Source organism: Miniopterus natalensis, chromosome 5 (assembly GCF_054644295.1).
Source record: "Miniopterus natalensis isolate mMinNat1 chromosome 5, mMinNat1.hap1, whole genome shotgun sequence".
Taxonomy (NCBI): Eukaryota; Metazoa; Chordata; class Mammalia; order Chiroptera; family Miniopteridae; genus Miniopterus; species Miniopterus natalensis.
This window is the reverse complement of record NC_142085.1, coordinates 65564345-65591857: the sequence shown is the minus strand read 5'-3', so window position 1 is coordinate 65591857 and position 27513 is coordinate 65564345. Positions and strand designations below refer to the sequence as shown.

At 33.6% G+C, this 27513-nt stretch overlaps 1 protein-coding gene across 1 annotated transcript in view; it reads left to right on the top strand.

Moving 5' to 3' along the window:
• Positions 1 to 27513, top strand: part of TRDN (triadin) — a 254454-nt gene that overhangs the window by 71133 nt on the left and 155808 nt on the right. The window contains exons 6-9 of the mRNA XM_087817589.1: positions 3090 to 3143; positions 6058 to 6117; positions 10865 to 11047; positions 16910 to 16969. Of these exons, the coding sequence (XP_087673715.1) occupies positions 3090 to 3143; positions 6058 to 6117; positions 10865 to 11047; positions 16910 to 16969 (357 nt within the window). The remainder of the gene's footprint in view (positions 1 to 3089; positions 3144 to 6057; positions 6118 to 10864; positions 11048 to 16909; positions 16970 to 27513) is intronic.

Sequence of the window (27513 nt, the reverse complement as noted above, 5' to 3'; positions counted from 1 at the left end):
GGCACACTTCAGAGCTGAGGCGAGCTGAATGTTCTGGTCAGGGAAAGGTCAGAATCTGGGCAAGCACAGAAACAGCAGGGCCACGCCAACTCGGGTACCAAACATCAGGGCCATTCCAACTGGTGGGTTCCATTTGTTTTTAATTATCAGCCTACCGAAGGGACTTTTGTTTCTTGTAAATAAGGCTGACACACAAATTAAGCTCTAGCAGGTGCAACAGGCTTATTTTACCCTGAGCTAAAACTGTCCTCGCTAAGACGTGACCTGCCAAGCAGATCTGGTGACAAAACAGGTACCTTTTCTTCTTCCACATGAAAACTTCCCGTTGCGGGTTATAAGTAAAGAGATGCACGAGAAAATACAATGGCCATAGCAAGTGATTTTTATTTTAGAGTGATTCTTAAGGCAGTTGCTGATGATTGCGTTGTTTTGATGAAAGAGGTTTTAAAACTTGGTATTGGAGCTCAGTCTTGCCAAAGTGTGAAGTTTCTGTCCAAGAAGATGTGGTGGCTGCCTGCCATTTTGAACAGTTCCCCTGGAGCACTCGGATCCAGCTGCTTCAGGAACAGCACCACGGTGCCTTTCTGAGGGGGACAATGAAACGCCAGCATACAGGGCTGTGTCTGCAAATCAACACTCAGACTGCGAGGAACCAGATTTTCCCACAGGGTAACAGGAAGGAGGCATTAATACGTGATTTTGAGTCTGAATTGAGCCCTATTGCTCATCTGATTTCGTATTAATGCTCCCATTTAGATCCTTGCACGGGTCAACCAGAAAATCCTTTAGTGCTGCGGACAATCAGCTGTCCAAGGTGGGTGAGGTCTTGTCCTTCTCAGAGGCAGAGACAGATTAGGTGTTCTCCTGGGGGGTCTTGCCAATCAGGGTTCTGAAAGCACAACTTGTCTCACACAAACTTGGATTCCCTTAGAGAAACTTTAAAGAGGCTTTGCTTTTGCCAAGATTTTATTTTGGTTTTCAGTTTAATTAATAGTAATCCAAAGAAACCAAAGTAAGCTATCTGTGGTCATGTGTGAATACTGATGTCCTCTCCTTTATTTTGTCATATATTTATATTTATATTAAATTTAGTAACTCAAACACCTAAAAGAATCATTGAATGTGAAAAGAAAGAAAAATAATGTTCTATGGTATATTTTACTTCTGTTTCTCACTGGGTTTTAATTAGTTAAGAAACTTTTAACACATTATAAAAATTTTTAATGATTGAAGCAGTAATTAACAGTAATTATTATATCTATACCACATCATCATGAATAGGATTGCCCTAGAAGATGAAAATAACTCTTCTTGTAATATTTTAAATTTTCACTTATTCAAATATATCTATTAACAGTCCACCATGTGACAGGCACCATATGATGAGCACAGATGCAAAAATAAAATAATACAGCATAGTCCCTAAAGAGAGTTCACTTACTGGGTTGTTAGGTATATGAACAATTGCAGTATTATTATTTAATTGATAAAATAGAATTATGCACATGGTATAGTTGGTGTATAAAATACACAGGTCAAAAAACATTTTGTAGAGGTGAAGGCATCTGAGTCAGGATGGAAGCATGCACAGAATAGAAGAAATGTGGGTGTGGAAATTCCAGGTGAATGACTAGCAGGCAGAGAGGCACCTGGTGTGTTTGTGGAGCTCCAAGAGTTTTCTTACAACTGGATATAAAGTTCAAGGGGAAATTCCTGGTAGATAAGATTGAGTTGATAAGCATATTTCAGATCACTAGAGCAATAAAATATTTTTATATTTGATATAGCACCTCCTGTGTGACAGATACCATGCTAAGCAATGAGGGAGATACTCTTTTAACTGGACAATGGTATAATCAGATATTCATGTTATCAAGGTTACACCGAGAGAGACCAATCTAAATCTAAAGGTTCAAGAGACTAGTCAGAATATTATTGTAATAATACATGTAATAATATACCTAAGGAGGACGCCCTACTTCAGTTTCTGAAATTGTCTCTTTCCCCTTTCTCTTTCCCAATTCCTTACTAGCTTAATTTCTTCTTGTCTTTCACATCTGTAGATGTCAATTCTACCGAGGGACCTTCTTCGTGCACACAGACTAGCTTAGGCCTCATTGTGTACGTTGACATGCCACCAGGAATATTTTCTTCATAGCAACTGTACTAACTGCAGTTAACTATCTTTGTAATTATTTGTTTAGCACCCATCATCCATTAGCTTGTTGACATCATGATGATGGAATGGAGTCTGTCTTGTCTAGCAGGGTCTTTAGCACTCGGCAGGTGCTCTTTCTATATTTCTGTGTAAATAAATGATTGGCAGAAAATGTAATATTAGATAAAATAAAATGAGTAAGAGGAATACTAAGCAGGTATTAAAGAGTTTGATAAGTGGACAAAAATGGAAAATAAAAGACAAATCCTAGTTGAGTCCCATATTTCTAGCTTAGATAATTGAAGGTGCCATTAATAAGATTTACGCCTAAATTGTGGGGTAAGGTTATGACTTAAATTGGAGCCCAGCTATATCAATTAATTGAATCACAGCTTATATTAAGTAAAATTTTGTTTTCTTTGAAGGGATTTGGTGTCATCCTAGTCTTATCTCAACTATATTTTCAAAAACTTATGTTGTGAATTATTTCTGTAAAAGATTAACACATACTATTTAGGTTGATTATACTTTGTTTCAGTTTCAGAAGATTGTCTCCTATATTTTTGTTCTCATATTTTTGACATTTCTCTAGTATTGAACTAGGCTTCTTTGGCATATGGCATGATAAATTTTTAAAAAATTTTATTTAATTAAATGAAAGTTGAAGATTTGAAAAAGCTGTGGGGTATTCTTATCTTTGCAGTTAGACCTGGTTTGGGTATAAGATTGTGCTTGGATATGAAATAGAAATAGAAATAAATAAATCTATAATTATCTGAACATCCAAACCTCTAACTATATAAAATCTCAGGCCAGTTAAAGAAAGATTTCCAAAGCCAGAAAGTCAGTTTTTGACATCAAAGGATGCCGTGCAATCATCTCATCATTTATTCTGTTTACTTAAATAAAAAACATTGGTTTTTTTTTTCAGTTACACACAGAGAAAGAGACAAAGTAAAAGAAAAAGAAAAACCTGAAAAGAAAGGTAAAGTGTTTTTCTTATTGCTGTTTTTATATATTCGTCCCTCCCTGTTTGGCCTCTTCTTATTTACATCAGATTTTAGATTATCATAAGTTTATGTTTTTATTTATATTATAATTTCCTTAGAATTGAATCTGAAAAGAGTAATTTCTGAGTTGAAGGAAATAAAATGCTTAAGACTATTACCAATTTAGTTTCTAGAAAAGTTGTATCAATTTTCCCCCTGGCAGTTTTGAGGTTGCCTTAGCCAATAATGAGGATGCTATTTAAGAAAATTTGATAGGTAAGAAAGCATACTGCATTATTTAATTGCATCCTTTGATTTCCTATTAGACTGGACTTTTTAATTTTTTATTGTTTTGGTTTCATTTATTTGTTTAGAATATGCAGTGCAGATTCATTATTTAATACATAAAGATAACTTGTGAAAAGCTTCGTGCCTTGTTCCCACCTTCCAGGTTCCCACTCCATGCTCCCTGCACATATACACAGTAAACCGCCTTTATGAGTTTTATGTGTACCTTTCAGAGATTCATTATGAATTCATAAGACAATATAGTTTATTGTTTCTCCATGGTTTTCCAAACAAAATTTAGCATGTCCTCTATTCTGGCTTTTATAATGTATCAATATATTCTAGAGAACTTTCAATATCAGTAAGTAGACATTTTCCTCATTCTCTTAAAAAACTGCGTTTAAATAGAGATATTTTTTCACTTTATCTTTTAACTGCTTGTTATCTATAGGTTGAATGAATTAAGTATGAATTTTAGCAATTTATATTTCTGGTGTAATTATAAACGCTCATTACCTATTTCTCTTGATAATATGTGTGCGTGTCATTTGAGTATACATCCTTGGTCTGTCACTTTTTCAAATTTTTTTTTCAATTTTGTAAAGTTGTAAGTCTGTAGGAATGTGTGTGTGTGAAGATGAGCATCTTTTCATATATCTGTTGGCCATTTGTGTCTTTTGGGGAAAGGTGTCTGTCTATTCAGGTCCTCTGCCCATTTTTTAATTGGATTTTAGGTGTTTGCTGTTGTTGTTGAGTCATATAAGTTCTTTATATATTTCAGATATTAGCCCCCTACCAAAGGTATTATTTGAAAATATGAATTATATTTTAAAAGAACAGTCTTTAAATGCAAATTTTAAGCACAGTTTTATAGTACAAATAAAGCTGGTAGACATTACTCCTCCTATATTGTTAGAGAAATGGAAAAAATTGGGGTACCAATTTTTAACTCTAATAATTTAACTCTTTCCTTAACCCAACTACGTAATTAATGTATGTTATCATTTAATTTTCTATGATTTACTTAATTCTCATTATTTTTTTAAATAAAGAATATGTAAATGTTGAGAAATGTATGGTGATTTGAGAAACTACCAAACCACACAGATTAATATATTTGAATTGCAAAAATAAGCTGCACATGGTGTTGTACATCTCAGAACTCCTTTATTTAAACTATTGGAAATGCAAGATTTTACCAGCCTATGTAAATAAAATTTAATTAATAAAATAATTTCATATTGATTTATTAATTTATTACATAGACAATGAGAAGGTATAATGTTTCTCGTATCATGTTTAATATTGTTCAGTTAAGCAGCTGCACTCAGTAATTCTGACTGATTATTTTTCATTGGTGGTAATCAACCAAAGTTGATCTCCCTAAAAAGTATTTGGAAAAATTTGGGGTTGTCAAAGTGTCATTGGAATGAAGGACATTTGGTAAGCAGGGACCAGAGAAGCTAAACATCTTGTCAATCCATAAGACAGTCGCGTACAATGAGACCTACTATTCAGCGGTGTCCTTTTTGAGAAATACTGTGCTTAATCAAAGCTCTAGTCCTGATTTAAATGTTTCCTTTCATTAATCCAAAAGAGAATACTTCTTCATGATAAAATGATATATCTTTCAACAAATTCTTATAAAATTGTTTTCTCTCAGTTTGTCTTTCTTAAAAACTGTATCTGTTTGGAATAATAACTTTAAAAAGGAAGGTGACAGGTGGGAATGCAGACTGGTGCAGCCACTATGGAAAACAGTATGGAGGTTCCTCAAAAAATTAAAAACAGAACTGCCTTTTGACCCAGTGATCCCACTTCTAGGAATATATCCTAAGAATCCTCAAACACTAACCAGAAAGAATATATGCACCCTTATGTTCATAGCAGTACAATTTACAATAGCTAAGATCTAGAAACAGCCCAAGTGCCCATCAGTAGATGAGTGGATAAAAATCTGTGGGACATTTACACCATGGAATACTATGCAGCTGTAAAGAAGAAGGACCTCGTACCCTTTGGGACAGTATGGATGGAACCGGAGAATATTATGCTAAGTGAAATAATCCAGGCAGCGAAAGACAAATATCACATGATCTCACTTATATCTGGAATCTAAAGAACATAATAAATTGATGAACTAAATAGATTCAGTGACATAGAAGTATGAATCAGACTGACAAATCTCAGAGGGAAGATGGGGATGGGTGGAGGGGGTGGGGAGATATTAAGAATGTATATGCCTATATGCATAACCCATGGACAAAGGCAATGGTTTGATGAAGGCCTGGGGTAGGGAGTGGGTGCAGGGTGGAAGAGGTCAATGGGGAAAAAAGGAAACATCCATAATATTTTCAACAATAAAGATAAATTTAAAAAAAAATAAATAAAAAGGTGAGACTAGATTTCAAAATGCCTTCTAAGTCTTAATGCCAAGTCTTTAAAATTGGACTGTATTCAGTTATTATTAATGGGTGGCTCTTTATTTCTGAATTAGGCTCATTACTATAATACATATTTGAAACAGTTCATGATTTGGGTGGCTATAAAACTGAGATAAAGAGAAAACTTGGTTTTGAAATCTATTAAAAGTGTGTACTAATGTAAGATTTCCTGTTTAAGCAACTCACAAGGAAAAAATTGAGAAAAAAGAAAAACCAGAAACAAAGACGGTGGCAAAAGGTAACTTTTCCCTTTATTATTTTCATAACTAAATTATTTTCCTGTGAAAGTTTACATTTTGAGTAACAGCTGGATTATTGTAAGCATTCACTGTTTCCATTACATAAAACACTAATTTGGCCTTAGATTTTATTTATTTATTTTTAATTTTTTTTTTTAATAACTGAAATGTTTTCTTTCTCAAAATAAACTTTTACTTACACACTAAACATGATTTAATGGATATTCACTTATGTTGTTATTTCTCATTCAAATTCTACCAAAATTACAGTTAAGGAGTATAGCTGCAAACCACAAGGACAGTAGTAGACAAGAGATCAACAAAGTTTTGATGATGGAAAACAACTGAAAAATTATAACTGGATAAGCAAAAATAAGAAAGTTGAAATATAGGTGACTATATAAATAAAGAAAAAGTAAAACAAACCCTGGAGAATGTTTCTAAAGTTTACTACTTCATGTACTGTAGAAAGAAAACAAACAAACAAAAAATACATTACCATTTCACTATAACATATATTTAAACTTCCCCATGTGAAAAATATATTGTATTAGTGTTACACCTGAAACATTTCAAATGTATTTATCATGTGAGTGATCTTCCCCCATATTTACTGCAAGAATTGGGCACAGGATTGTTTCTAGCACAATTAATATTTGTATGTTCTTTAAAGCATCACAACTATAACTTTACACAGACCCACAAGATCCACTTAGCTGTCATTATTTTCTTTGAGATGCTCACATTGTTACTGTATCTGCACTCCCTACATGATGAACACATTACTATTTCTAATGGTATTATGCTATCTCTCAGTGAATCCTTGATTTCTGACAATAGCAAGATATCCCATGATCATCTTGAATTCTCCTGCACCAAGTTTAAAAACTAAGGAGTTCTGAATTATTTTAAGACAAAATGTTTTTCTACATCATATCTGCATATTTTCAGAGGGGAGTATACTGGTTCTCAATACTACTCAATACTACCGAATCTCTGGATGATGATACTAGGAAAGAAGCTAATTAAATGATAGAGCAAGAGTCATGTCAAAAAATAATGGGAGATAAGAAAAGGCTGTCTAACTGACCCGACAATAGCAATATTTAGTTACCTGTTAGTTTGACGAAGTAAAGGAGATTACTGCTGTTTTGATCACTTTCAGAAGACTATTGTTTCCACTGATCTGTGCATATTGATATCTCCCCTCATATTTCCTAAAATACATTTTGGCATCATCGTCATAGGTTAATATTAATCACATGATGCAGTTTAGTCTAATGGGGAAATAGATTAGGCTGGCTCTACTGCTTCTACTCTTGATTCATTAGTTGCACCATTTTTGCCAAATGGCATTTTGATTCTTAGATTTATCATTTGTGAAATGAGAATAATTTCTGGTACACTCTGTAAGTTCCAGGAAAATTTCAAAGAGGGGGGTATGTGAATGTAATAGTAAAAATTTCTACCTACTTATTTTACAGGATCCAAATTGTTTTGCTCACTTTATTTTACTTATCTCCACAGCTTCCTTAAAGGAAGAGAAAGCTACAGTGGTGATTTCTTTTTTAAATGCAGAGATATTGAGGCACAAACAAGTTAAACAGTTGGCAGCAGCTGAATGAATGAGAGTTGAAATTTGTTATTTCTAGTAATATACAGTATGTTATCACATTTATTGGGTAATGTTCCCCTGCTTTGGCAAAAGACAGTTTGATTCTGATAGGGTCACTTATGAGTAATTCTAATTCCAAAACTGGATGAAATATGCTGATATCACTTTTTTCCATTACACCATTTTGTTTTCCATTTGATAAAGTCATGAATTAAATATCTTACTAAATATAGCTGGGTGATTTGAATATAATATAACAATACATTTTGCATTTTTTTTCCCTTTAATGATGTCCTAAGTGCAAATATCACTTAAATTCTTTTTGAGAAAGATCAAGAAAAGTATTTTGGAACAAAATTTAAAAACACTGACCTAGTTTGATAAAAGTAAATAAAACTGGGCCTTGCTTTAGTTTTATTGTATTTTGTTATTTTTATACTTAAAACCATTGATAAAAATGAATTCCTTTTAGATAGGGTCTTGTCTTAAAGAAAATTATCTCTGCACATTTATAAATTATAATAGCATTAAAAGTAGATCTGAATTTCACATTTCTTTAATTCCATAGATGAAAATAAGGCTAAATCAACTGCTACTTACAAGGAGTGGGTAGATGTCATTTAGGATAACTGCAGTAACAATTTTACACACAAAAAATAGAAAAAGAAAAAACAACAGTTGGAAAATTTTCCAAGTGTTGTCAGTTTAATTTCTAAACACATATTTATATATGCAATCTCAATATCACTGTATTATACACATTATCTCAATATAGTGACACATTTACTGTTTTCTCTCATTGATCAAAATTGCAAATTTAGTCAACATTTATTCTATGTTTTCTCTGAAAAATGCACTGTTGTAGACATTATGATGCTACAGAAGTAAATAATATAGTTGCTATTCTCACGCTGCTCTCAGTCTGATAGGGAAGGCAGATATGTGATCAACCACTGGCAAAAGATATATAATAGGCAATAACATGTGTTTTAATAGAAGTTGAGGAAAATCAAAGCTCGGGTGAAGGAGTGATTAATTCCAGTGGCAGAGCCACTCGTTCCATATGAATTTAACACAAAGGAGCTCACATATGGGGGAAACATGGGAAATCCAAGACTGCCTCCTGGCCCTGTTTGACTGGTGGAAAATACAGAGATGTTGAAGAAAAGGAGAGTGGTGTGGTGGAGAAGAGAGGTGTGGGGACGCTGTGAGAGAGCCAGTGTGAAGCCTCGGGTCATGGGGCTGCAAGTGCTGCGCTGAAAATCCTCCAGATGACATCAGTCTGCTGACCTTCAGGGCTCCAGCAGCCAGGCCTGCGCCCAGGCAGGATGAGCTCTCTGCTGACCTTCAGGGCTCCAGCAGCCAGGCCTGCGCCCAGGCAGGATGAGCTCTCTGGTGGGGTTTGCTGGGTGAATACATGTGAGTTGTATGTCTGAGGTGCTGTTGGCCATCCGAGTGGAACTTTCTCTCTAGGGAGAGACTATTGAATATTTTGGTGTGGGTTTCTGGAATGACGTTGATTTAAAGTGATTTGCAGAGGGGTGATGGTTTCAGTCACAGACACGAGTACGTGGTAGGAAAGAGCAGGAGCTAGCAAAGGAGATTTAGAAATGGTTGAAAGGGAGTAGAAGAAAACCTCCAATTAATTATAGTCACAGAAGCCACAAAAACACTGGAAATTTGTGGAGCAGGTGGGTGATTTTCATATGAGATTTTTAATGGTCAAGTAACTTTGGAAAACAATGCATGGCATAATTCCTCTCCTTGAAGATTCTCAATGCACTTTAGCACCGAGAAATGCATATTAAAGAAGCTGGTTTAACTTAATGATTTAAAATTTTTTGGATCATAGGAATATCCCCCTGCCTCTAACATAGTATCAGCATCTCCCTGTAAAGTTTCTGAGGGACAGAACCTTGGGGGATAGTGGTCAATTTAATAAAATGAAGAACCACAGACAATTCTGGTTTGGCAAACATCAGGCATTAAAATTTTCATTCTTTATGCTTCACTGGACTTCACAATATTATACTGTCTTAGTTTCAAATCATTGCTTAGTGCACTAAAGTCAAGAAACTTGATTATAATATTTTCATCAAATTCTTCAACATGAGTAACAATAAAGGCTAGCCATTACAACGATAAATAACATGAGAGTTGAACATTGTAGTAGACTTACTTTGATGTTTAGTGATTACATGTGATCGCTTAGAATAAATAATGTCCAATATGCAGCATCTATTATAAACAATTTTCTACAAATGTGTGCTATATTATTATTATTACTTTATTAAATAATTAAAAGATTCACAGACTGGTTATTTCACATTCCCAGTTCCCTCCCTCCAAATACACATAATATCAAATTAAAAATGTTTGTATAGAAAGTATATGTATATATATTATAATTAATATATTCATAAATATTCTAATTTGTAGCCCTTTCTGTTTACTAGGATACATTGAAGTGCTTTAAAAGTCATTAGAATTATTATTTCTGACTTAAGATTTGCAGGAGCCAATATGTCAATTCTTGCTCTCTGTAAGTCTCTTTAATGTAAAGTCATTGGAAACTGAATGTCTCTGAGTCATCCTTTAATGGATTTTATTGTTTGATTCCTATTAATCATCATCAGTGCAAGTAATTTTACATTTGCATTCCTAATAGTTATCTTTAAAAAATACTGTGTTGACAGTTCAGTTTCTTGAATGATTTTTAAGACATTCAGTTGTGAAACAAAATGATCATATCCTTTTAACAGGTCTCTTTTATTGGCCTTTTTGATTTGAGAATTGCCTTTTATTGAACATGCCTGAGTATACATCTCCTGCATATTTGAAATGCCTACTTGTTGGCATAGTAAGTTCCTAACTACCAAAGAAAACAAGGTTTTCACGTATAAATTAAGAAAGAGGACAACATTTTCTTTTTTTTTAGTGCTGAACATGGCACTTCATAAACTATGTAAGTCAGATAATGGTATTTGTGTGGAGTATTTATCTTAGATATACTATTTTTCTATTGTTTTTCTTTTCTCTTTTTTTTAAGTTGTTCTTAACAACCAGTGAAAGGTGAAATGGTGTGTTGGGAAATAAACAGAAATAATTCAACTTTTCTTAAACCTATACAGAAGAGAAGAAAACTAAGACTAAGGAAAAGACTGAAGAAAAAACTAAAAAGGAACCAAAAGGTGGGAAACAGGAGAAAGTGAAGCAAACAGCTGCAAAAGTGAAAGAAGTACAGAAAACATCACCGAAACCCAAAGGGAAGGATGAGAAGGAGACCGTAGCTGAGTCCAAGCATGAACAGAAAGGTAAACATTCAGACCAGGAGGCTGGAGGTCCTAAGAGAATATTGGGCAAGAAGCAGATGCAGTGAAATTAAAATCTGAAAAAGATTGAGATCAGACATCAAATGGGGAAAAAAAGACTTGTATAAGTAAATATATCTGAAAAGAAATACAATAAATTGGTAATTAAAATTTATAGAAATACTCAAATGTGTCCACTTATCTAAAGATGCACTTTGAAGTATTTTTTAAAAGAGCATTTGAGTTAATATCTAAAGTTATTTAAAGGTTGGTGATCAGTGTTGAATTCTCAAGATATGAGAGTTCTATTAAGGTGTGGAACAGAAACTGTTTGTGTTCGTCTTTTTGGAGAAAAGCAGTCCAAGAAAAATAATATTTTTTAAGGAGTGTTTTAAGGGGTGTATGTTAAAATATACAGAAAAACTATTCATACCTCCTTGTTGCCTCTGCAAGAGCACATGATTTGGAATATACATCAAAGTACTACATTCAGTTAAGTTAATAGAGAGAAAGGTTTAAGGAGAAGAACCCTGAAGTTTCTTTGCTGGCTTCTGTGACTAAGTGTATGAATTTAGAAAGCTCTGTACCTGACGTATTGCCCTGTTCTTCAGCAAGATTGATGTCAGACTCACATCCCTACTGATAGAAACAGAGCATTTAAATGGAGGTGAAATACAAACCTGAAATTCTTTATGGAAAGGTGCTATGTAAACATACAAGGGTGGGCTTGTAAGGGGGCAGCTGGGGGCCTTACTGCCTCCCGTTTCAGTCCCTTGTTGCATTTTCCTTCCCTAAGTCCATTCCTGGCTCCAGCTGCTGCACGATCTTGGGACACCCCATACAGAATGCGGGATCCACTCTGGAGACTATTCCTACACAGGTTTCTTAGGGGTATTGCAAAATAACAATTTTCTTTACTCTGGTAGTTTTGAACGATTTTATTTGAGGACTAAAATTAAGAAATGGTTTCTAGGATATTTTCATTAAAATCTTTTACAACTTTCTTACTTACTGAGTAAGCTTTTTGAACAGTGAAATTGAAACTATTTCTTTCCCATTGTAAGGTGTAAGATATAAAATTTGCAATCCACGCCTTTTTTTAGATTCCACATATAAGTGAGATATATGGTATCCATTCTTGCATTTATTTCTTAATCATTTTTCCCCCTGCATTCATAAGTAATGTTTGTAAACTTTGATTTATATCAAAAACATTTTTAAAGGAAAAGGGAGTGGGGGGAAGGTAAAAACTAAAAAATATTTTTTTTTAGTTATCCACGCAATTTTTAATTTCGGTAATTTTCATTTATTTCAATGTAATTTTTAAAGATATGAATGGAGTTAAAACTTTGAAGCCCTAAAATCCTTTTTTAATTTTAAAGATATTATATTTTTAAAACATAAAACATTAAAATTATATGTTATTTATGAAATAATTGGGGTAGAAAAAATACATGGTAAATAAAATAAAGAGAATACATTTTGAATAGATGATTTGACTGTGATAGAAAACAGGAAAATTATTCTTCTGACTCACTAATATGTTTATCTACAATTATTAACAATATTCTAAAATACTTTGCATTTTAGATCACCCTTTAAAAAAAAATTATCACATGAAACCAGCTGAAACATATCAAAGTATCTAGCTAGGAACTTAACTAGAAACATGAATACACTTTTTGATGTTCATTTTTAGCATATTTGGTTTTGGGATGGGGCATATATTATTGATGTAGACACATCGTTAAACATTTTCAAATAATATTTCTTTTCCTAGTAGCATATATTGTACTTTATTTCTATCAGTAATAAGGATTATTAAAGATAGCATTATATTATCATTTTCACTTTCAATTTGTTTTCATTTCCACATGAAGAGCTACTTATCTATTAAAAAAACATTAAAATTTTACTTAAAATTAGAAACAAAAGCATAAATGTGATTTTATCATTAAACAAATGCATTTGCTAAAGTAAAGCTCCTTATTGAGACCTGCTACTGTCAATTAAATAAGTGTTTCATTAGGTAAGTCATCAAAGCTTTAACCTCTAATACCTGCTCAGACACATACATTTTTTTTAATTAAGTAAAAATTTTAAAGCACTTATTTATAAAAACTAATCACATTCTGGTTTTAACATCATAAAGACTGTTTTTTAAATAATCTATTTGTGAAGTGGCTTTGATTTTGAGACTCTTCATACTGCTGATTTAGTAAGATTGTTGAGTTCTCTTTTGGGCAAGAGAATATTTTCTTAGCTTAAATTAGGCCTAATGAACTTTACATATAGATATCTATTCTTTACATATAGATATCTAAATAATTCTTTTTGAATAAACAGGGCCCACAGGTCTTTTACTTACTGGAAAGATATTTTTACATGGAGCACACACATTTATTGGCAATTATTTAATTATACAGGGGTGGGAAAAAGTAAGTTTACAGTTGCAATACAAATAAATAATACAATATGTGGTACTCTTAGTATTGCACATATAAACAATATAATCCTACTTAAAGCATTGGGAATAAGACTCATAAGTATGTACATGCCTATCATAAACTTATACACACAATTACATATCACATAATCTAGTTTTTATGGACCAATCTTAATCTGTTTAAAGCTGGGTGAGAAGGATTGACATGATCAGGAATTGCTCCCTGATTTTCTGATGGTCTGTGGCAAATCTGTAGGGAAGGAAAGATCAAACCTCCCCACTGCTATGCTCATTCTTTCTCCCCTCCCTTCCCCCTTTCTGTCCTCCCTCCCTCCCTCCCTCCCTCCCTCCCTCCCTCCCTCCCTCCCTCCCTCCCTCGATTCCTTCCTTCCTTCCTTCCTTCCTTCCTTCCTTCCTTCCTTCCTTCCTTCCTTCCTTCCTTCCTTCCTTCCTTCCTTCCTTCCTTCCTTCCTTCCTTTTTAAACAACTACCTAAATATTTGTGACAGGAAGACAAAGTATAGCTAATATGAATCTGCTCTAGAGCATGAACCACATGTGCCCATCCTCATTAGAGTTTTTAAAGTTTTCTTTCTGTTGGCATTCTGCACCCAGAATGCATTTTCTCTCAGCTGCCACTCCACAGGGAACACCCGCAAGGCGGCAGCTGAATGACATCCGTCATTGCTCCCTGAGAATCAAGGAGAGAAATGGACGGTGTTATCCCTAGAGGGGTATTCATTTGCAAGAAAAAAATACTAAGAATTAGTGACCAAATATGAAATTACCTTATGTGAATTATTATTGACTAACTTTGAAGTTAGAATGATAGACAGTTCAGAATTTCTCTAGAAAAAATTTCTATCTCAATATTTGAGTTATGTTTAAAACACATTTCTATAAAATAAATCTTTTCAGATTTGGAAGAGCTTGGTTTTGCTCTGTCCTGAGACAAGTGAAGCAGATCCACTGGGGACTGCCCAAAATATACCTGCCTAGAATTCTTATATATTGTTAAGTTCAGCACTGAGGACAGGTGGAAATAGGCATCCTAATTTAAAATACTGAAAATTTCTAATTTAAAATATTTTAAAAATATTTATCTCATGTTCTATTATATGTTGGTGCCATTGAAATGCAGGATCATAGCATCACTTAAATTTAACAGAAACCACCTAAATGTTGTAATAAATAATTTTCTAGATTAAAAAATAAACATTCTTAGAATTCATAACTGATTTCCTTTTTCAAAATGGGAGGTCATAGGACTAATTAAATGAATGACTTTTGAAGCCATAAAATATTTGGTATAATAAATATAAACACTTTACTTTGATAATAATTTAACATATAGGCTATTTTCATTACACTGTCAACATTCAGCAAAATGAAAAAGTTTGAAACATAAAGAGTTTAGCTATTTCAATATACTGTTCCACGTCCCACCATATTTCATTCATGAAAGTTGTCCAAATCCTTCACATTTCCAAGTAGTCCCTGAATTCTAAACTTTTAACATACATGCATTCTCCATTCCTGTTGGGAAGGCTAGTGCCACTAGAAATCATAGTGAAAAAAATTTTTGAGAGGTTTTAGATCAGTGATTCTGGAAGTGTGGTCTAATTAGACTATTCTGAGGAGTTTGTTAAAAATGTATATTCCTTGGGTCCACGCCCATGGAATTTTAGTGTTTTGGGTGATGAGGCCAGGAAATCTGCACTTGAATAAATTCTCCATCTTTTGAATATTTATATTGCCCTTTGAAAACTACTCCTGAATTGCAAGAAGGACAAATCTAAAACAGAGTCCAGTCACTTAAGTAACTGAAATAAAAGGGAAAGTGACATTTCAGGAAGTGCACACTTCCCCAACCTCAGATTTACTATTTAAGGGAAATAAACTTTTCTCTAGCTTTATTTTAGAGCCAAATTGCCCATTGTAGAATTTTGCTCAGGAAAAGAGCTATGTCCAGAAAAGAGAAATACTCTCTACCTTAATCTTACTTCTTTTCTGCACCACATGGTTTCCAGGTCCTGGGATCAGACATCTCTGCTATTTCTCTCAGTAAGGCCAGGATCAAATAGATTCCTGGACCGACCTGACCACTAGCCTCCTTCCCACTCCACACCCCACTTGTAGGAAAATGTGCTCCACAACAGTCAAAACACATGCACATTTTTGAAGCTTAATGATTTTTGGCCTATTCATATTTATACATTAAAGAAAAGAATTCTATTTCTATATCTTCTGCAATAACTACATTGTTTTTCAAAGATTTGGCAGAATTTCATAATGAAATGAAATACCCAAAAATACCATTAATACTCTAAAAGAGTGAGGTTTACAAAAATCCTTGTATGTGTATTTATATAATAACAAGTTTTATTATTTCATGTTTGATATATATAATTTGGAGCACTTAAAGGGGTATCATGTTGTATATATTCAATAAACTCTCTTGGTCCTAAAGCTGCCTTTGGATTTGTTGGGTAATAAGATGCCTGCTTAGAAATAATAAATGTAAATCATCTTGAACAAGATTCATTTTACAATATGCAAACTTTAAAGAAGGTATGGTAAAACTTATAGTATGATTCATCAACTGAGATTTGGGTTGGAATGACCTCATCAGAATCTAAAGTTACGTGAGAATTTAAAGTTCAGTGCAATGTATTTAATTTAGAGGGAAAAGAAAACAAATAAACTTACTTCTAAAATCATTTTAACCATGTCTGCTCCAAATTCTCACATCCTGTGCTTTTCTCTTTTATACTTCTTCCATAGGCTCTAGACTAGTCTATATCATAAGATGCTCTTGAAATGAAGATTACTAAATTAATTAGCTTAACTGTGATACTCTTTGGTACTGTAAATCTGTTCTTCCAGTTTTACTCCTAAACGAAAAGCATTTCCATGCAGGGGAACCCTCGCGGATTGCAAAGGGGTTAACCCCTCCTGCTTGCCTTTCCTAGAAAACACCCTGCTGCTCTATTTAGACAATTAGCAGAAGGGCTGGGAGTGAATATTTGGTAAAACATTCCAAGTTGAAAACAATTTCCTCTTGTAAAACTTCTGTTTCCTTTTTGAGAGTATGGACAATGAGAAAAATAGCTTTAATATGACGGCTTTTGTAGTATACTTGATGAAAAAGGTTCTGATTTTTAAAATCACTATATTATTACCCTAAAGTAGTCTCTTTCAATTTTTAAGGTTATTCTTTTTGTGTGGAATAAGTATGTTTATTATGCCTCTTTATCCCCCAGTGTGTTCATGTGAGTGTGAAGTATTCCTTCACAGAATCGTAGTAACTGAAATAGAATCATGCTATTTTGTTGGTTTTTGTTAAGCGATGTCTCCCCAGGAAAAAGAAAGGTGTTGATGACGTTCTCTCACTGTTCTTTTTCTTTCTGCTCTTGTCAGACCAGTATGCATTCTGTCGATATATGATTGACATGTTTGTCCATGGGGATTTAAAACCAGGTATTCCAAACAATTCTTGTACTTGTCTGTATTAATAGTCTTTGTTTCTAAGATTGTCAGCTTTTTTATGTACTAAACAGTATTTTCTTTTTAAAAAATATTGCATAATGCATGTGTAGATCTAGAATAAAACCAATGAAAAGAATGAATAACTTGCATTAGGGCCCTAATTTTACTTTCTTTTACTGCATGGCCTATTATAAATGAAGTCAGCTGAAAGCTAAAAAAAAGTGCTAATATCTTTATATACAAAAAATGCTAATATCTTTAATAATATCTTGGAGTGAAGAGGTGAATCATCTTGTTTTATTTCTAGTAAACTTAGAATAAAAGACCTATGACAGTGAGACTATCCATTTTTATTTAGTAGTGCACAAAATCCATATTAAATTTCATCACATTTTAAATATTTAATCTTCTTTTTCAAAACGGATTTTCTCCCATATGAACTTGGGTTAGTTGCTCCAGAGAGCTAATACTGATGGAGATAATTGTCCTTGGAGTTAATAGTCAATGCAATGAGGAAGTATATTTTTACTTAAGGAAATTTACCTGTCATCTCTTCTATTTTTGTTACCCAGAGTGTAACAAGGGATTCTTTATTAGCAACTTAATTAAGAATGAGTAACCTGATTGCTTGTGCTATGCCTTATAAAATATTTTTATTCAATTTATTGGGGTGACATTGGTTAATAAAATTATATAGATGCCAGGTGTACAATCCTATAATACATCATCTGTCTATTGTATTGTGTTTTCACCACTTCGAGTCAAAGGAGACTTGACTTGTGCTATGCCTTTTGCAGATTTGAAAATTGATGGTACTATGGCACCCATATTCAGGTTTGGGGAAACATTTCTAAGAAGTTGGTATTGTTAAGGAAGTAGCTAATTTACATTAGCGTAGTTAAAACAGGTTGTTGAAAGAAATCTATATCTTAGTCTCTCAAGTATTTTAATGGAAAACTTCCTAAAATGTATCATTATAAGCCATGCATATATTGGCAAACAAGGCACATCATATCTAAAATAAGTATATAACACATCTAGGTCCTAGAAAATTAGATCAACTTACTCAAACTGATTTCCTCCCCCTCCTCCCCTCCTCTTCATTTTCTTATTCTTCTCTTATTCTTTTTTTTTTTTTTTTTTCACTTTCTTAATATGTTAGAAAATGGAATGAAAGGGAAAACACTGAAAAATACGATGACTCACTTGGTTAAAATGATTAATGTTAATGTGCATGTATAGTATCATAGTAAAATTAGACAGAAACCTTTAGGAAGATGATTTGATGTAGTGAAAACAGAGGGCTTTGGACACAAATCCGAACATTACTTTTCTTACGTTGGGCCTTGAGCAAATCATTGAACTCCACCTGATCTTCAGTGTTCATATATTTTAAATTGAGATCATAGTAACAACCTTGCAGAATTGTTGGCAAAGCATCTAGTAGATACACAACAAAATGCTACTATAACTGTATTCTTTAATTAATTCATTTCACCAATGCCTGTCTGGGTGAGTGTCCCATGTAGAGGGAACTTCTCAACATTTATAAGTACTGGTCTATAAACCATTAATTCAATTTTAGATGACAGCTTTGCTGCCCATTTTGGCCAGCTGTAATAGTTTAAGAAAGTTATATTCTACACATATTTTACTTTTATAAAATCAACTAATTATTCACTTACACACAAGATGTGTTTACTTAAACACATGTTGGTGAGCATGAGTTTTTAAATTCCATTATCTGAGGAAAAAGCGTGTTCTTGTGCCACCTAAACTTTTTATATTAGCTACTAATCTATTATAAAGTACAATTTTTAAGAAAATCGCAGGACACAGAGATCATACATGGTCAACATCAGTGAGAGATGCTAACAGCTAAATAGTCATGATACCAGTCATATCTTTCTGAAAATTTAATGGTCAGAAAGAACAGTAAAAACCATTTGCAAAAGTTAAGGAGAATTTAGCAATGAACCATACAGGGGGAGACCTTCTAAAGTCATATGTAAACATTCTCTGAACAGCCGTGAGTTCAGACCGATAGCACTATGTAATATCCTCACTCCTGAAAGTCATTCTGAAGTGTTATAGGATTAGATTTCCTAATACCATTCATTGACTCTCCAATTGCCTTCTTAATTTATTTCATCGACCTACATTTATGCTTTTGAAGGTTTGTTGCTATAATGTATAAGAGATTAAAGAATATGTAGATCAGTATTTCATGTGGGATAGGGTGTGAGATGGAAGAAGCTGGAGAAGGAAAACCTGTATGGTATAGTGTATGTGTTGTTTCATTTAACAAATAATGTAAAGCTTCATAAATGTACAGAAGGAAGATGAATAATATTCTTTGCTGGTGAGATAATACATAAGATAGAGTTGGAAAGCACAAAATATGGCTTGCATTTTTAAAAATAAGAAATGAGAAACAAGATTTAATCTGGGCATATTAATTTGAGAAAATGCAAGTGATAAGACTGACTCTGACTGACAATTAGAGAATAAAACAATTCCTGTCAAGTTTATTGCTATGCACGTATCCACTATTTATAAAACATTTGTGCTTCCATCTGCTTCTGTTTGGGATTAGTGGAACACCTGTTATTGTTTAGCTAGAGTTCATTATTAATAACTGGTAATGAGTTTTAAAACTATAATTTGATTTTTCCTTCTGGGATACAGTATTTCCTTTGTATAACATTGTCACATCCTCAAAAGTAGTCCAAGATACAGTTCAAATTTTAAAAACCTTATTAAGCCCTGGCCAGCTGGCTCATTTGGTTGGAGCATCACCCCTTACACCAAAAGGTTATGGGTTCGACTCACAGTCAGGGCAGATACCGAGGCTGCGGGTTCAGTCCAGGTCGGGAGCATTACAGGAGGCAATCGATTGATGTTTCTCTCTCACATTGATGTTTCTCTCTCTCTCTCTCTCTCTGTCCCCCTTCCTCTCTCTAAAAAAGATATCCTCAGGTGAGGATATGACTGACACCATTATAGAAGTCCCAAGTTTCACCTTTTTATTCTATCAAATGCAATACTTCTAAGATAGCCTTAATATTTTTTTAGCTAAGATTTTGTCTATATACCTGAAGATGAACTGAATTGCTCTTTCTGATTCTCTGTAGTAACAATCCCTACCTCAATTATAGGGATTATTTTAATAAACCAGCACAACATGTAAGGATCATGTTATCTTGTATCTAAAATTCTCCTGTACTGACTCACTCTATATTAAGTTGAAAAAATAAGAAAAAATATTTAAATGTAGAGAGTGAGTGTATGCTACCGAGGTGGGTCCTATGGCTATTGGAATAGATATATATTAAAAAGTATACTTTTAGGGGTATTGTGGGCTCTGAAGAGCTCCCCTCTCTGCTTCCTTTCAATGACCTAACAACCCCACCATTAGATCTCTTGATTTTGTAGCTGGTCAATGTTATAGGATGGGCTTATTTTGAATAGCCCCTAACCTGTCTTAGAAAGGAGAGGGAAAAGGAGAGCTAGAGAGAAGAAGAAAGAGCGCACACAAAAGAGAGAGAGAGAAGGAGAGGGGGGCAGAGAGAGAGAGAGAAAGAGAGAGGGAGAGAGAGATCCTCTCCTATGGTGGCTGTCTTGAAGCTGGTAGCTCCTACATTTACCTTAAGCCTAATATAGTCTACTTGTTATTATCTTATGAGCGAACTATTAAAACTGGTCAAGACAGACATTAGTTGCAGTACTGAGACTCAGTTCACGGTTTTTTGGTGTGTGTGTTTTTAAATTTCTTTTCTGTTTTTAGAAATTGATAGTACAGATGGTCAAGAGAAATTATTTTAAATTTATCTTTATCAACCTTCCAGTGCTCCAATATTCTTTTTAATACTTTGCTGCTCTGCACATTTTTCTTAAGTGACAGCTATAACAATAGTTTCAGCCATAACAACAGTTGGTTTTCTTTGTTAGTTTTTATTTTTATTTAGGTAGGCTCTTTTTAAAAAACAAAAAAACAAAAACAAAAAACATGATCTTGCTAGGCATTTTCATATTTCCTCTTCATCAACTTCCACCTGGCCCAGATGAACTGCATGCAATGCTGGGCAGCATCAACCAAGTCAACAAATTTCTGTAAGTAAGAAATCACGTGGTTCACAGATCTCTTTCTACTAACTATAGATAAAGAAATCAATTTAAATGTCCAGTACAAGGCCCAGGGTTAATGTGCTTTGGATTAGTAATTTTAACACTTTTTTTTCAGCTTTTCATCTCTTAGTCATTATGATTAAAGTTCAATACAAGTTAAAGTTAATTCCTTAGAAGTTATCCCACCATTGAAATTCTAGCTACTATCTCATTTTTACTTGAGCCGAGAATTTATGTCTAGGTAATTTATTCCATTTTCTGTTTCTCTTAAAATTGAAGGTATTCACCTATCAAAATTTTCTCTGACTACAATAAGGTATTCTTTGGCAGCCTGTATTCCAATTCTATGGATTTAAGTCCACAGCTAGAAAGAGCCTCAAGAAATAAGTTAGTACTCTCATTTTATTAAGATCCTTTTCTTAAACTTCAGTGGTGTTTAACTGCATTTCTGGTTTGATCCTGCTGAGAAGAGGTCAAGTGTAATTGCATTATATTAACCGTTATTTAATGGTTTAATCTAATGTATTTCAGAGCTCAATTGGCTATATTGGAGTAAGATTCAGCCATACTTTCCTCTCCTCCAGAAAATACTGCCTCGTAAAAATATACTCATTCTAGTTCCCAACATCCATTTATTTTCACAAAACAAAAGATTTGGGAATTTTGATGTTTATTCAATACTATTTGTTGAATTACCTCAGCAAGTTGATAGTCCAGAAAAGAGATAAGATGTCATAAATAATTTTATAACTACGGGTAACTTGATAAGTATGCAACAGAGGCTCAGAAAATGTGCATGATAATCTCCGTATACTAGGAATAAATAGTTATCTCCAATTATCACTTGAACTTCTTAATGTGTGTTTTTTCCCCAAATATTTTAAATCATTTAAAAAATTATTATAGAAGTAAGAATAAAAGGATAGTAAAATTTTTATAAGAACTTAAACATAGCAAAGCTAAATGTTTATTTCCTTAATTTCCTGATTTTGAAGGTTTAAAGTACTCCAAATTGAAAATATTTTCAGAAAAAAATGACTGCTCATCAACTATCATGCATAAAATTGCACTGTATTTATTTATAGATACCAATTCCAGTTTCAAACACATATTTACTAAGCTCTAGTACATTATTCCTTGCATCATCAAAATGCAACAGTTGATTTTTTGAAATCTTTGATGGCTCATAATTTTGTTGAAAAGATTATGTCATTTTTATTTCATAATTGCAAAATATTTTTATATTTAAATTTGTAAACATTAATTAGAATAATAAATCCAATGATTTTTTAATTTATACATTAGCAGTTTCCTCCTGACACTTGTCTTCACATTTCTTCAGCATTTGTGTATTTAAAAACATACATTTTGGCACATTGATTTTATAAAAGATGAAAGAGTACTGTAATGTATACATTTAACAAAATTAGATGGTTGAAGTTCTTGCCACAAAATATTGCGTGATAAAGTCCTCCCTGTTGAAGGACTAACTGAATGAATATGTCATATTTCCTTGTTCTTTCAAATGTACTGTTCACTTGATTCTTGAATTTGAGAAAATACATTGTCATCTGAAGATTCATGGCCTGAGATTTCACTTGAATAATCAGTTTCAATTCACCCTAATCATAAAAGTTTAGCATACTGTTATCAGCCTTTTTGCTTTCATCTTCTGATTTATCTAATCACTGAAACATCTTCCTGTCAATTTTCTTCTCTTTGAGGTTATGGATGGAAAATAAAAATTCTAAATTCCAAACTGTGCACAGTGAAACTAGAAGTAGACCATGTCAATGTCATCAAGCCCCTTTTATGCCTTCTGGAATGATGATGCCATACTTACTCAACATGTGGAATGACACATGAGATGATGCTGGTTTATATTACAATTGCATCATTCTTCTAAGAAATTCCATCATTATTCCATTTTTCATTATTTTAGTCTTGTTTTTAGCATTGTTGGGAACAATTGATGAGTAATAATAAAATAATTCCTTAGTTGATAAAATAGAAAATGTTCAAGATATAGGCAAAATAAGATCATGAAGATTCTATAATGGGTCCTGGATTTTTTAAATTGCTCAACAGTGTTGCATGATGATTATAAGATAGAATGAGTTTTATTTCAAAAAATAAGTAATTTTTTCTTTGTTCCTTGGAAGACCTATAAGAAAAAATAAGACAGGACATATCAGTCTCTACAAATAATTACAAATGCTTGAAAAAAGAAACTCAAAAACTAATTGGCTCCAGTGGACCCTGATAGAACACTGAGAATCAGGAGAACGTAAATGTGAGGGTCACACAAGCCAGGATTTATATTTGTCTGTGTGTTTTTATTTTTTATTTAGTGAGTCTCAGTTTCTTCATAAAACTTATTTCTTATGGTTTTTAAAATTACAAAATAATATATGTACATGTCCTCCCCCCACAATTTTTTGCTTCCTCTTTTACTATAGAAGTTTACTGCAAAACTGTTTCTAGTGTTTCTAGTGTTAAATAACAGAGAAGGTGTTATGGAAAGAGTAAAAATTGAAGTGGGTCTTGAGACATTGATAAAACATTATTTCTTAAGCACCTGTTAAATGCCAAGGTTAATACCAGGTATTTTCACACACTTTACTCACTTAATTCTGACAGCTAACTCTGAAGTAGGCAATTAGATAAGTATGGAGTTTCAGGAAGAGGTCAGCAGTGGAGATGGGGTGGCCAGAGAAGTGAGTGAAATAAGTCAGTGTACAAATACTGAATATCTTCTTCATGTTCAGCAGCCACAGGCTCAGCACAGAACAGAATATACTACTAAAAGATGATCCCTAACTTTAACAAATTGAGTGGATTATTTGAAAGGAAAAAGGAACTAATATATAATAGAAAAAAATTAAACTTGAGTCAGATTACATAATACAAACACTAAACCTTACAAGTTTCAGAGGAGAGATATCTGTGATTCCTGACATTAAGGGAGATAACATGCATCTAGAACCTGAAAGATGGATAATATTTGCCTAAGTGGTAAATAATATATAGGGCTTGCTTAGCATATGAAGAAAGAGAAAATGAAAGGGGCACGACATGGCAGTGCATATAAAATTGATGTATTTATACAGCAATGAGGATATCAGACTGGCAAGAGGATACATTAAGATTAGAAAACATTGGGAAATAAGACATGATAAGTTTGTGGTGACAGATTATAGACACTTGGTCAATCAGGCAAAGCTGGTATTTGGCATGGAAGAGAGTCTTGAATGATTTTAAATAGATCAATGACACAACACCAGTATTTGAGAGCATGAACAGGCAACATTCTGCTTAATTGACTGGAAATGGGATATAGTTTGTGAAATATCACTAAAGCTGATGAGTCTAAAACATTATGCAGATGGAAGGACAAGTTTACTAAGCCGCTGTTCATGTAGGTGGTGATAGGAGGAGTATATAATGACTTAAGAAATTAATGTTGCAACTCAAAATGCTACAAACTGTTTTGACAATTTAAGTTCAGAGGTAGTAGAAACTTAAATGAGGTCTAGGCATAAATGAGAACTGAAAAATGTGCAACAATTTACTAAGAATACAGTGCAGTAAGGAAAGTGCTAGAATCGTACCTGTTTATAACCTAAAACAGAGCAAGAGCATCCTTTCCTTCTCTGGCTGATTTCTGTTTTGTTTTATTTTTGCTCTTCAGAGGTAGTCATTTATTGCACAGACATTTCAGGTAGTGATAGTAGGTGCTTAGGTGCACAGACTCCAGATCCAGGCTGCTTGGCTTCAAATCAAGGCCTTAACCACTTGTTTGAATATGACTTAATCAAGTTAATCAGTATCCCTAGGCCTCCATTTCCTCCTCTGTCAAATGAGGCTGTTAATAACAGTGTTGCAGAATACAGGAGCCAATGGTCCAAGTGCACTTAAGCACCCATGGTTCTCTGAGTGTTGGCTGTTCTTTACTAATTGAACACCTATCTTAAGAGTTGTTACAGGTGGAATTTTGTTAGGGAGAGGAAAACGTTTTTTCAGAACCTCCTTAAAAAATAATATACCAGACCAGTTTTGCCCATTCTAGCCATCTGATGTCCTCTAGTCTTGGGTCTAGTATCTATAAAATGTGGATTATTAGGTAATTTATAATGTTATATTGAGGATTATATGAAAAAAATCCTGCATTACATACATGTAATAACTTTGGTTTATGTGTTGGCTAGATGAGATATAAGATATATACATGGTACTGGCCTTTTTAAAACGGGATAATAGACATTACTTTGTAGGGTTAAAGTATGCGTTAATTCATGTACACACATCACACATATGCTTAAACACTACCTGACTAGGGTAAGTGTAATAAGCCCTGTTTAAGTTTATAGTGGTGAGGGGGGGCAAATATAGCAAAATTGTTGTTTTTCTACCCACCACTCTCTATATCTTTCTGATTTAATTACTGCATATTATTATCACTTTCTCCCTAACAAGTTTTCCTTTTCTGCCTTACATGTACCTTCAAGAAACATTTGCCTTTAAATCCCTGCTGCTTCATACCTTGTGAGATACATGATATGTTTATTAAATTGAATTCATGATGTATAATATTTATGTCATGAAAAAAATTGTTGATGATCACCCCAGAGCATCCCTCTTTATTCATTCCTAGAAATAATCTTGTTATTTAAAAAGCTGACAGGTTTCTAAGCATTGCAAATAGGCCCTTTATAAAGATTCTTAAAGGAGTTATTGGCACTATCTCTAGAGACAGAGGCTCAGAATTAACAAAGCTGGGTTTGCTGTGTGCATCATAAACTGCAGGCAGCATACAGAATTAGACAAAAGTGACAGAAAAATGGAGAGAGAGCCTACACTTAATTACAGGCGTGCATAGTTCCTGGGCTTGGCAAGCCCTCGTGAGAGTTGCCTTCTGATTATTTGAAGTCTGTGGAACTTGCTCAAGATAAATGTATCAGATTTTCATATTTGTCTCAATCAATCCATTAAACATGCTAGTTACTATAAATACCTGGAATGTACACAGAAATAGATCCAAGCACTTCTGAGCGGCTGTGATTCCTCCCCTGCTGCTACTACTCTCTCTAAGCTTCATGCGAGAAAGGGCTCCGGGTCTGGGGAGGAAGCTGCTAAATAAGATTCTCTCCCGTAATAGAATGTCCGTATGATTTTACTTACTCTGTCCATTAAAGGGAACAAAATGAAGGCCTAAGGTTTCATTTTCTCTCGCATTCTCAGGATTTTGTTTCCTACCCTTTTGAAAGCTGTCAGATTCTAGAGGGATATCTGTGCTGTGAGGGGGCTTCCACTAAAGTGTTGTTTTGGTCTGGCCTTGTCACTATTAATGGCATGGACCTGCTGTCAGACATGAATAAATTCCTTCTCAGGTAACCTACTGGGACTATTCAAAGCACATTCTAAAATAGTCTGAAAAGGAACAAATAATACAGAGTAGTTTGAATTACTGCATGAGAAGCAAGGAAAATTAAGGCTTAATCAAAGAATTATCAAACTAATTAGGTGTTATTTATTAATGTGTCATGTCTTGTAATAATCTTATCTGTCACTTTATATGCAAGGGTGCAGATTTAATAAGTATTCTAGTAATTATGTGAATATATTCCCCTAGTGCTATTCTAAAGTTCATTTGGGTGGCCCAGTAGATAAAGAATAGAGATTCTAGGACTTTCTAACCATTCAAATAAATACCTTATTTTAAATATGGAAATAATAAGTACTGTATAACTAATTGTAAACAAAGTAGTTTCATATAACTACTTTCAAAGAGATCTATTTGATAAACAAATATTTCTTATCCATAGCTTTTTCCTGTATAGGATGTTTGGGCAAGATGACAATAATGAATTTTGCAATATTAACATTAATGTTACTATCCGTAGACTGCTCAACAAGTTGCTCAGTACAATTTGATCAGTTTTATGACTGCTGTTCTAGCCCAATATATTTCACATTTTGTTTGCTCAAACATTCTGTGTTAAGGCAATAACACAGTTATTCTCACACAGTGATAATAATTCTTCCACATTTGAAGACAGTAAATTTTGGTTATTTATATTTGCATCAACATCTAGTTGATATGATCAAAGTCATTTAATTAATCCATTTCCAGCTGTCACTGAATCCCTAGTATGTACTCAGTGCTAGTGGCTATAACAGGAGTTTCAAAGCAGAAGGAGGTAACAATTTAGGCAGAGACGATTACAATAAAACAATGAACACTATAAAGAAACTGGGGCAGAAAAATGGGAGAAGGTACAAATTAAGCACTAAATCATATGATGCATATTTTACTCACTATAAATGTCTAGAGAGGAGAGAGCCACCAAGGTTAGGGCAGCTTCATAAAGGTGTAGTACTAATATTTTGTCAATGCTTACCTTCAG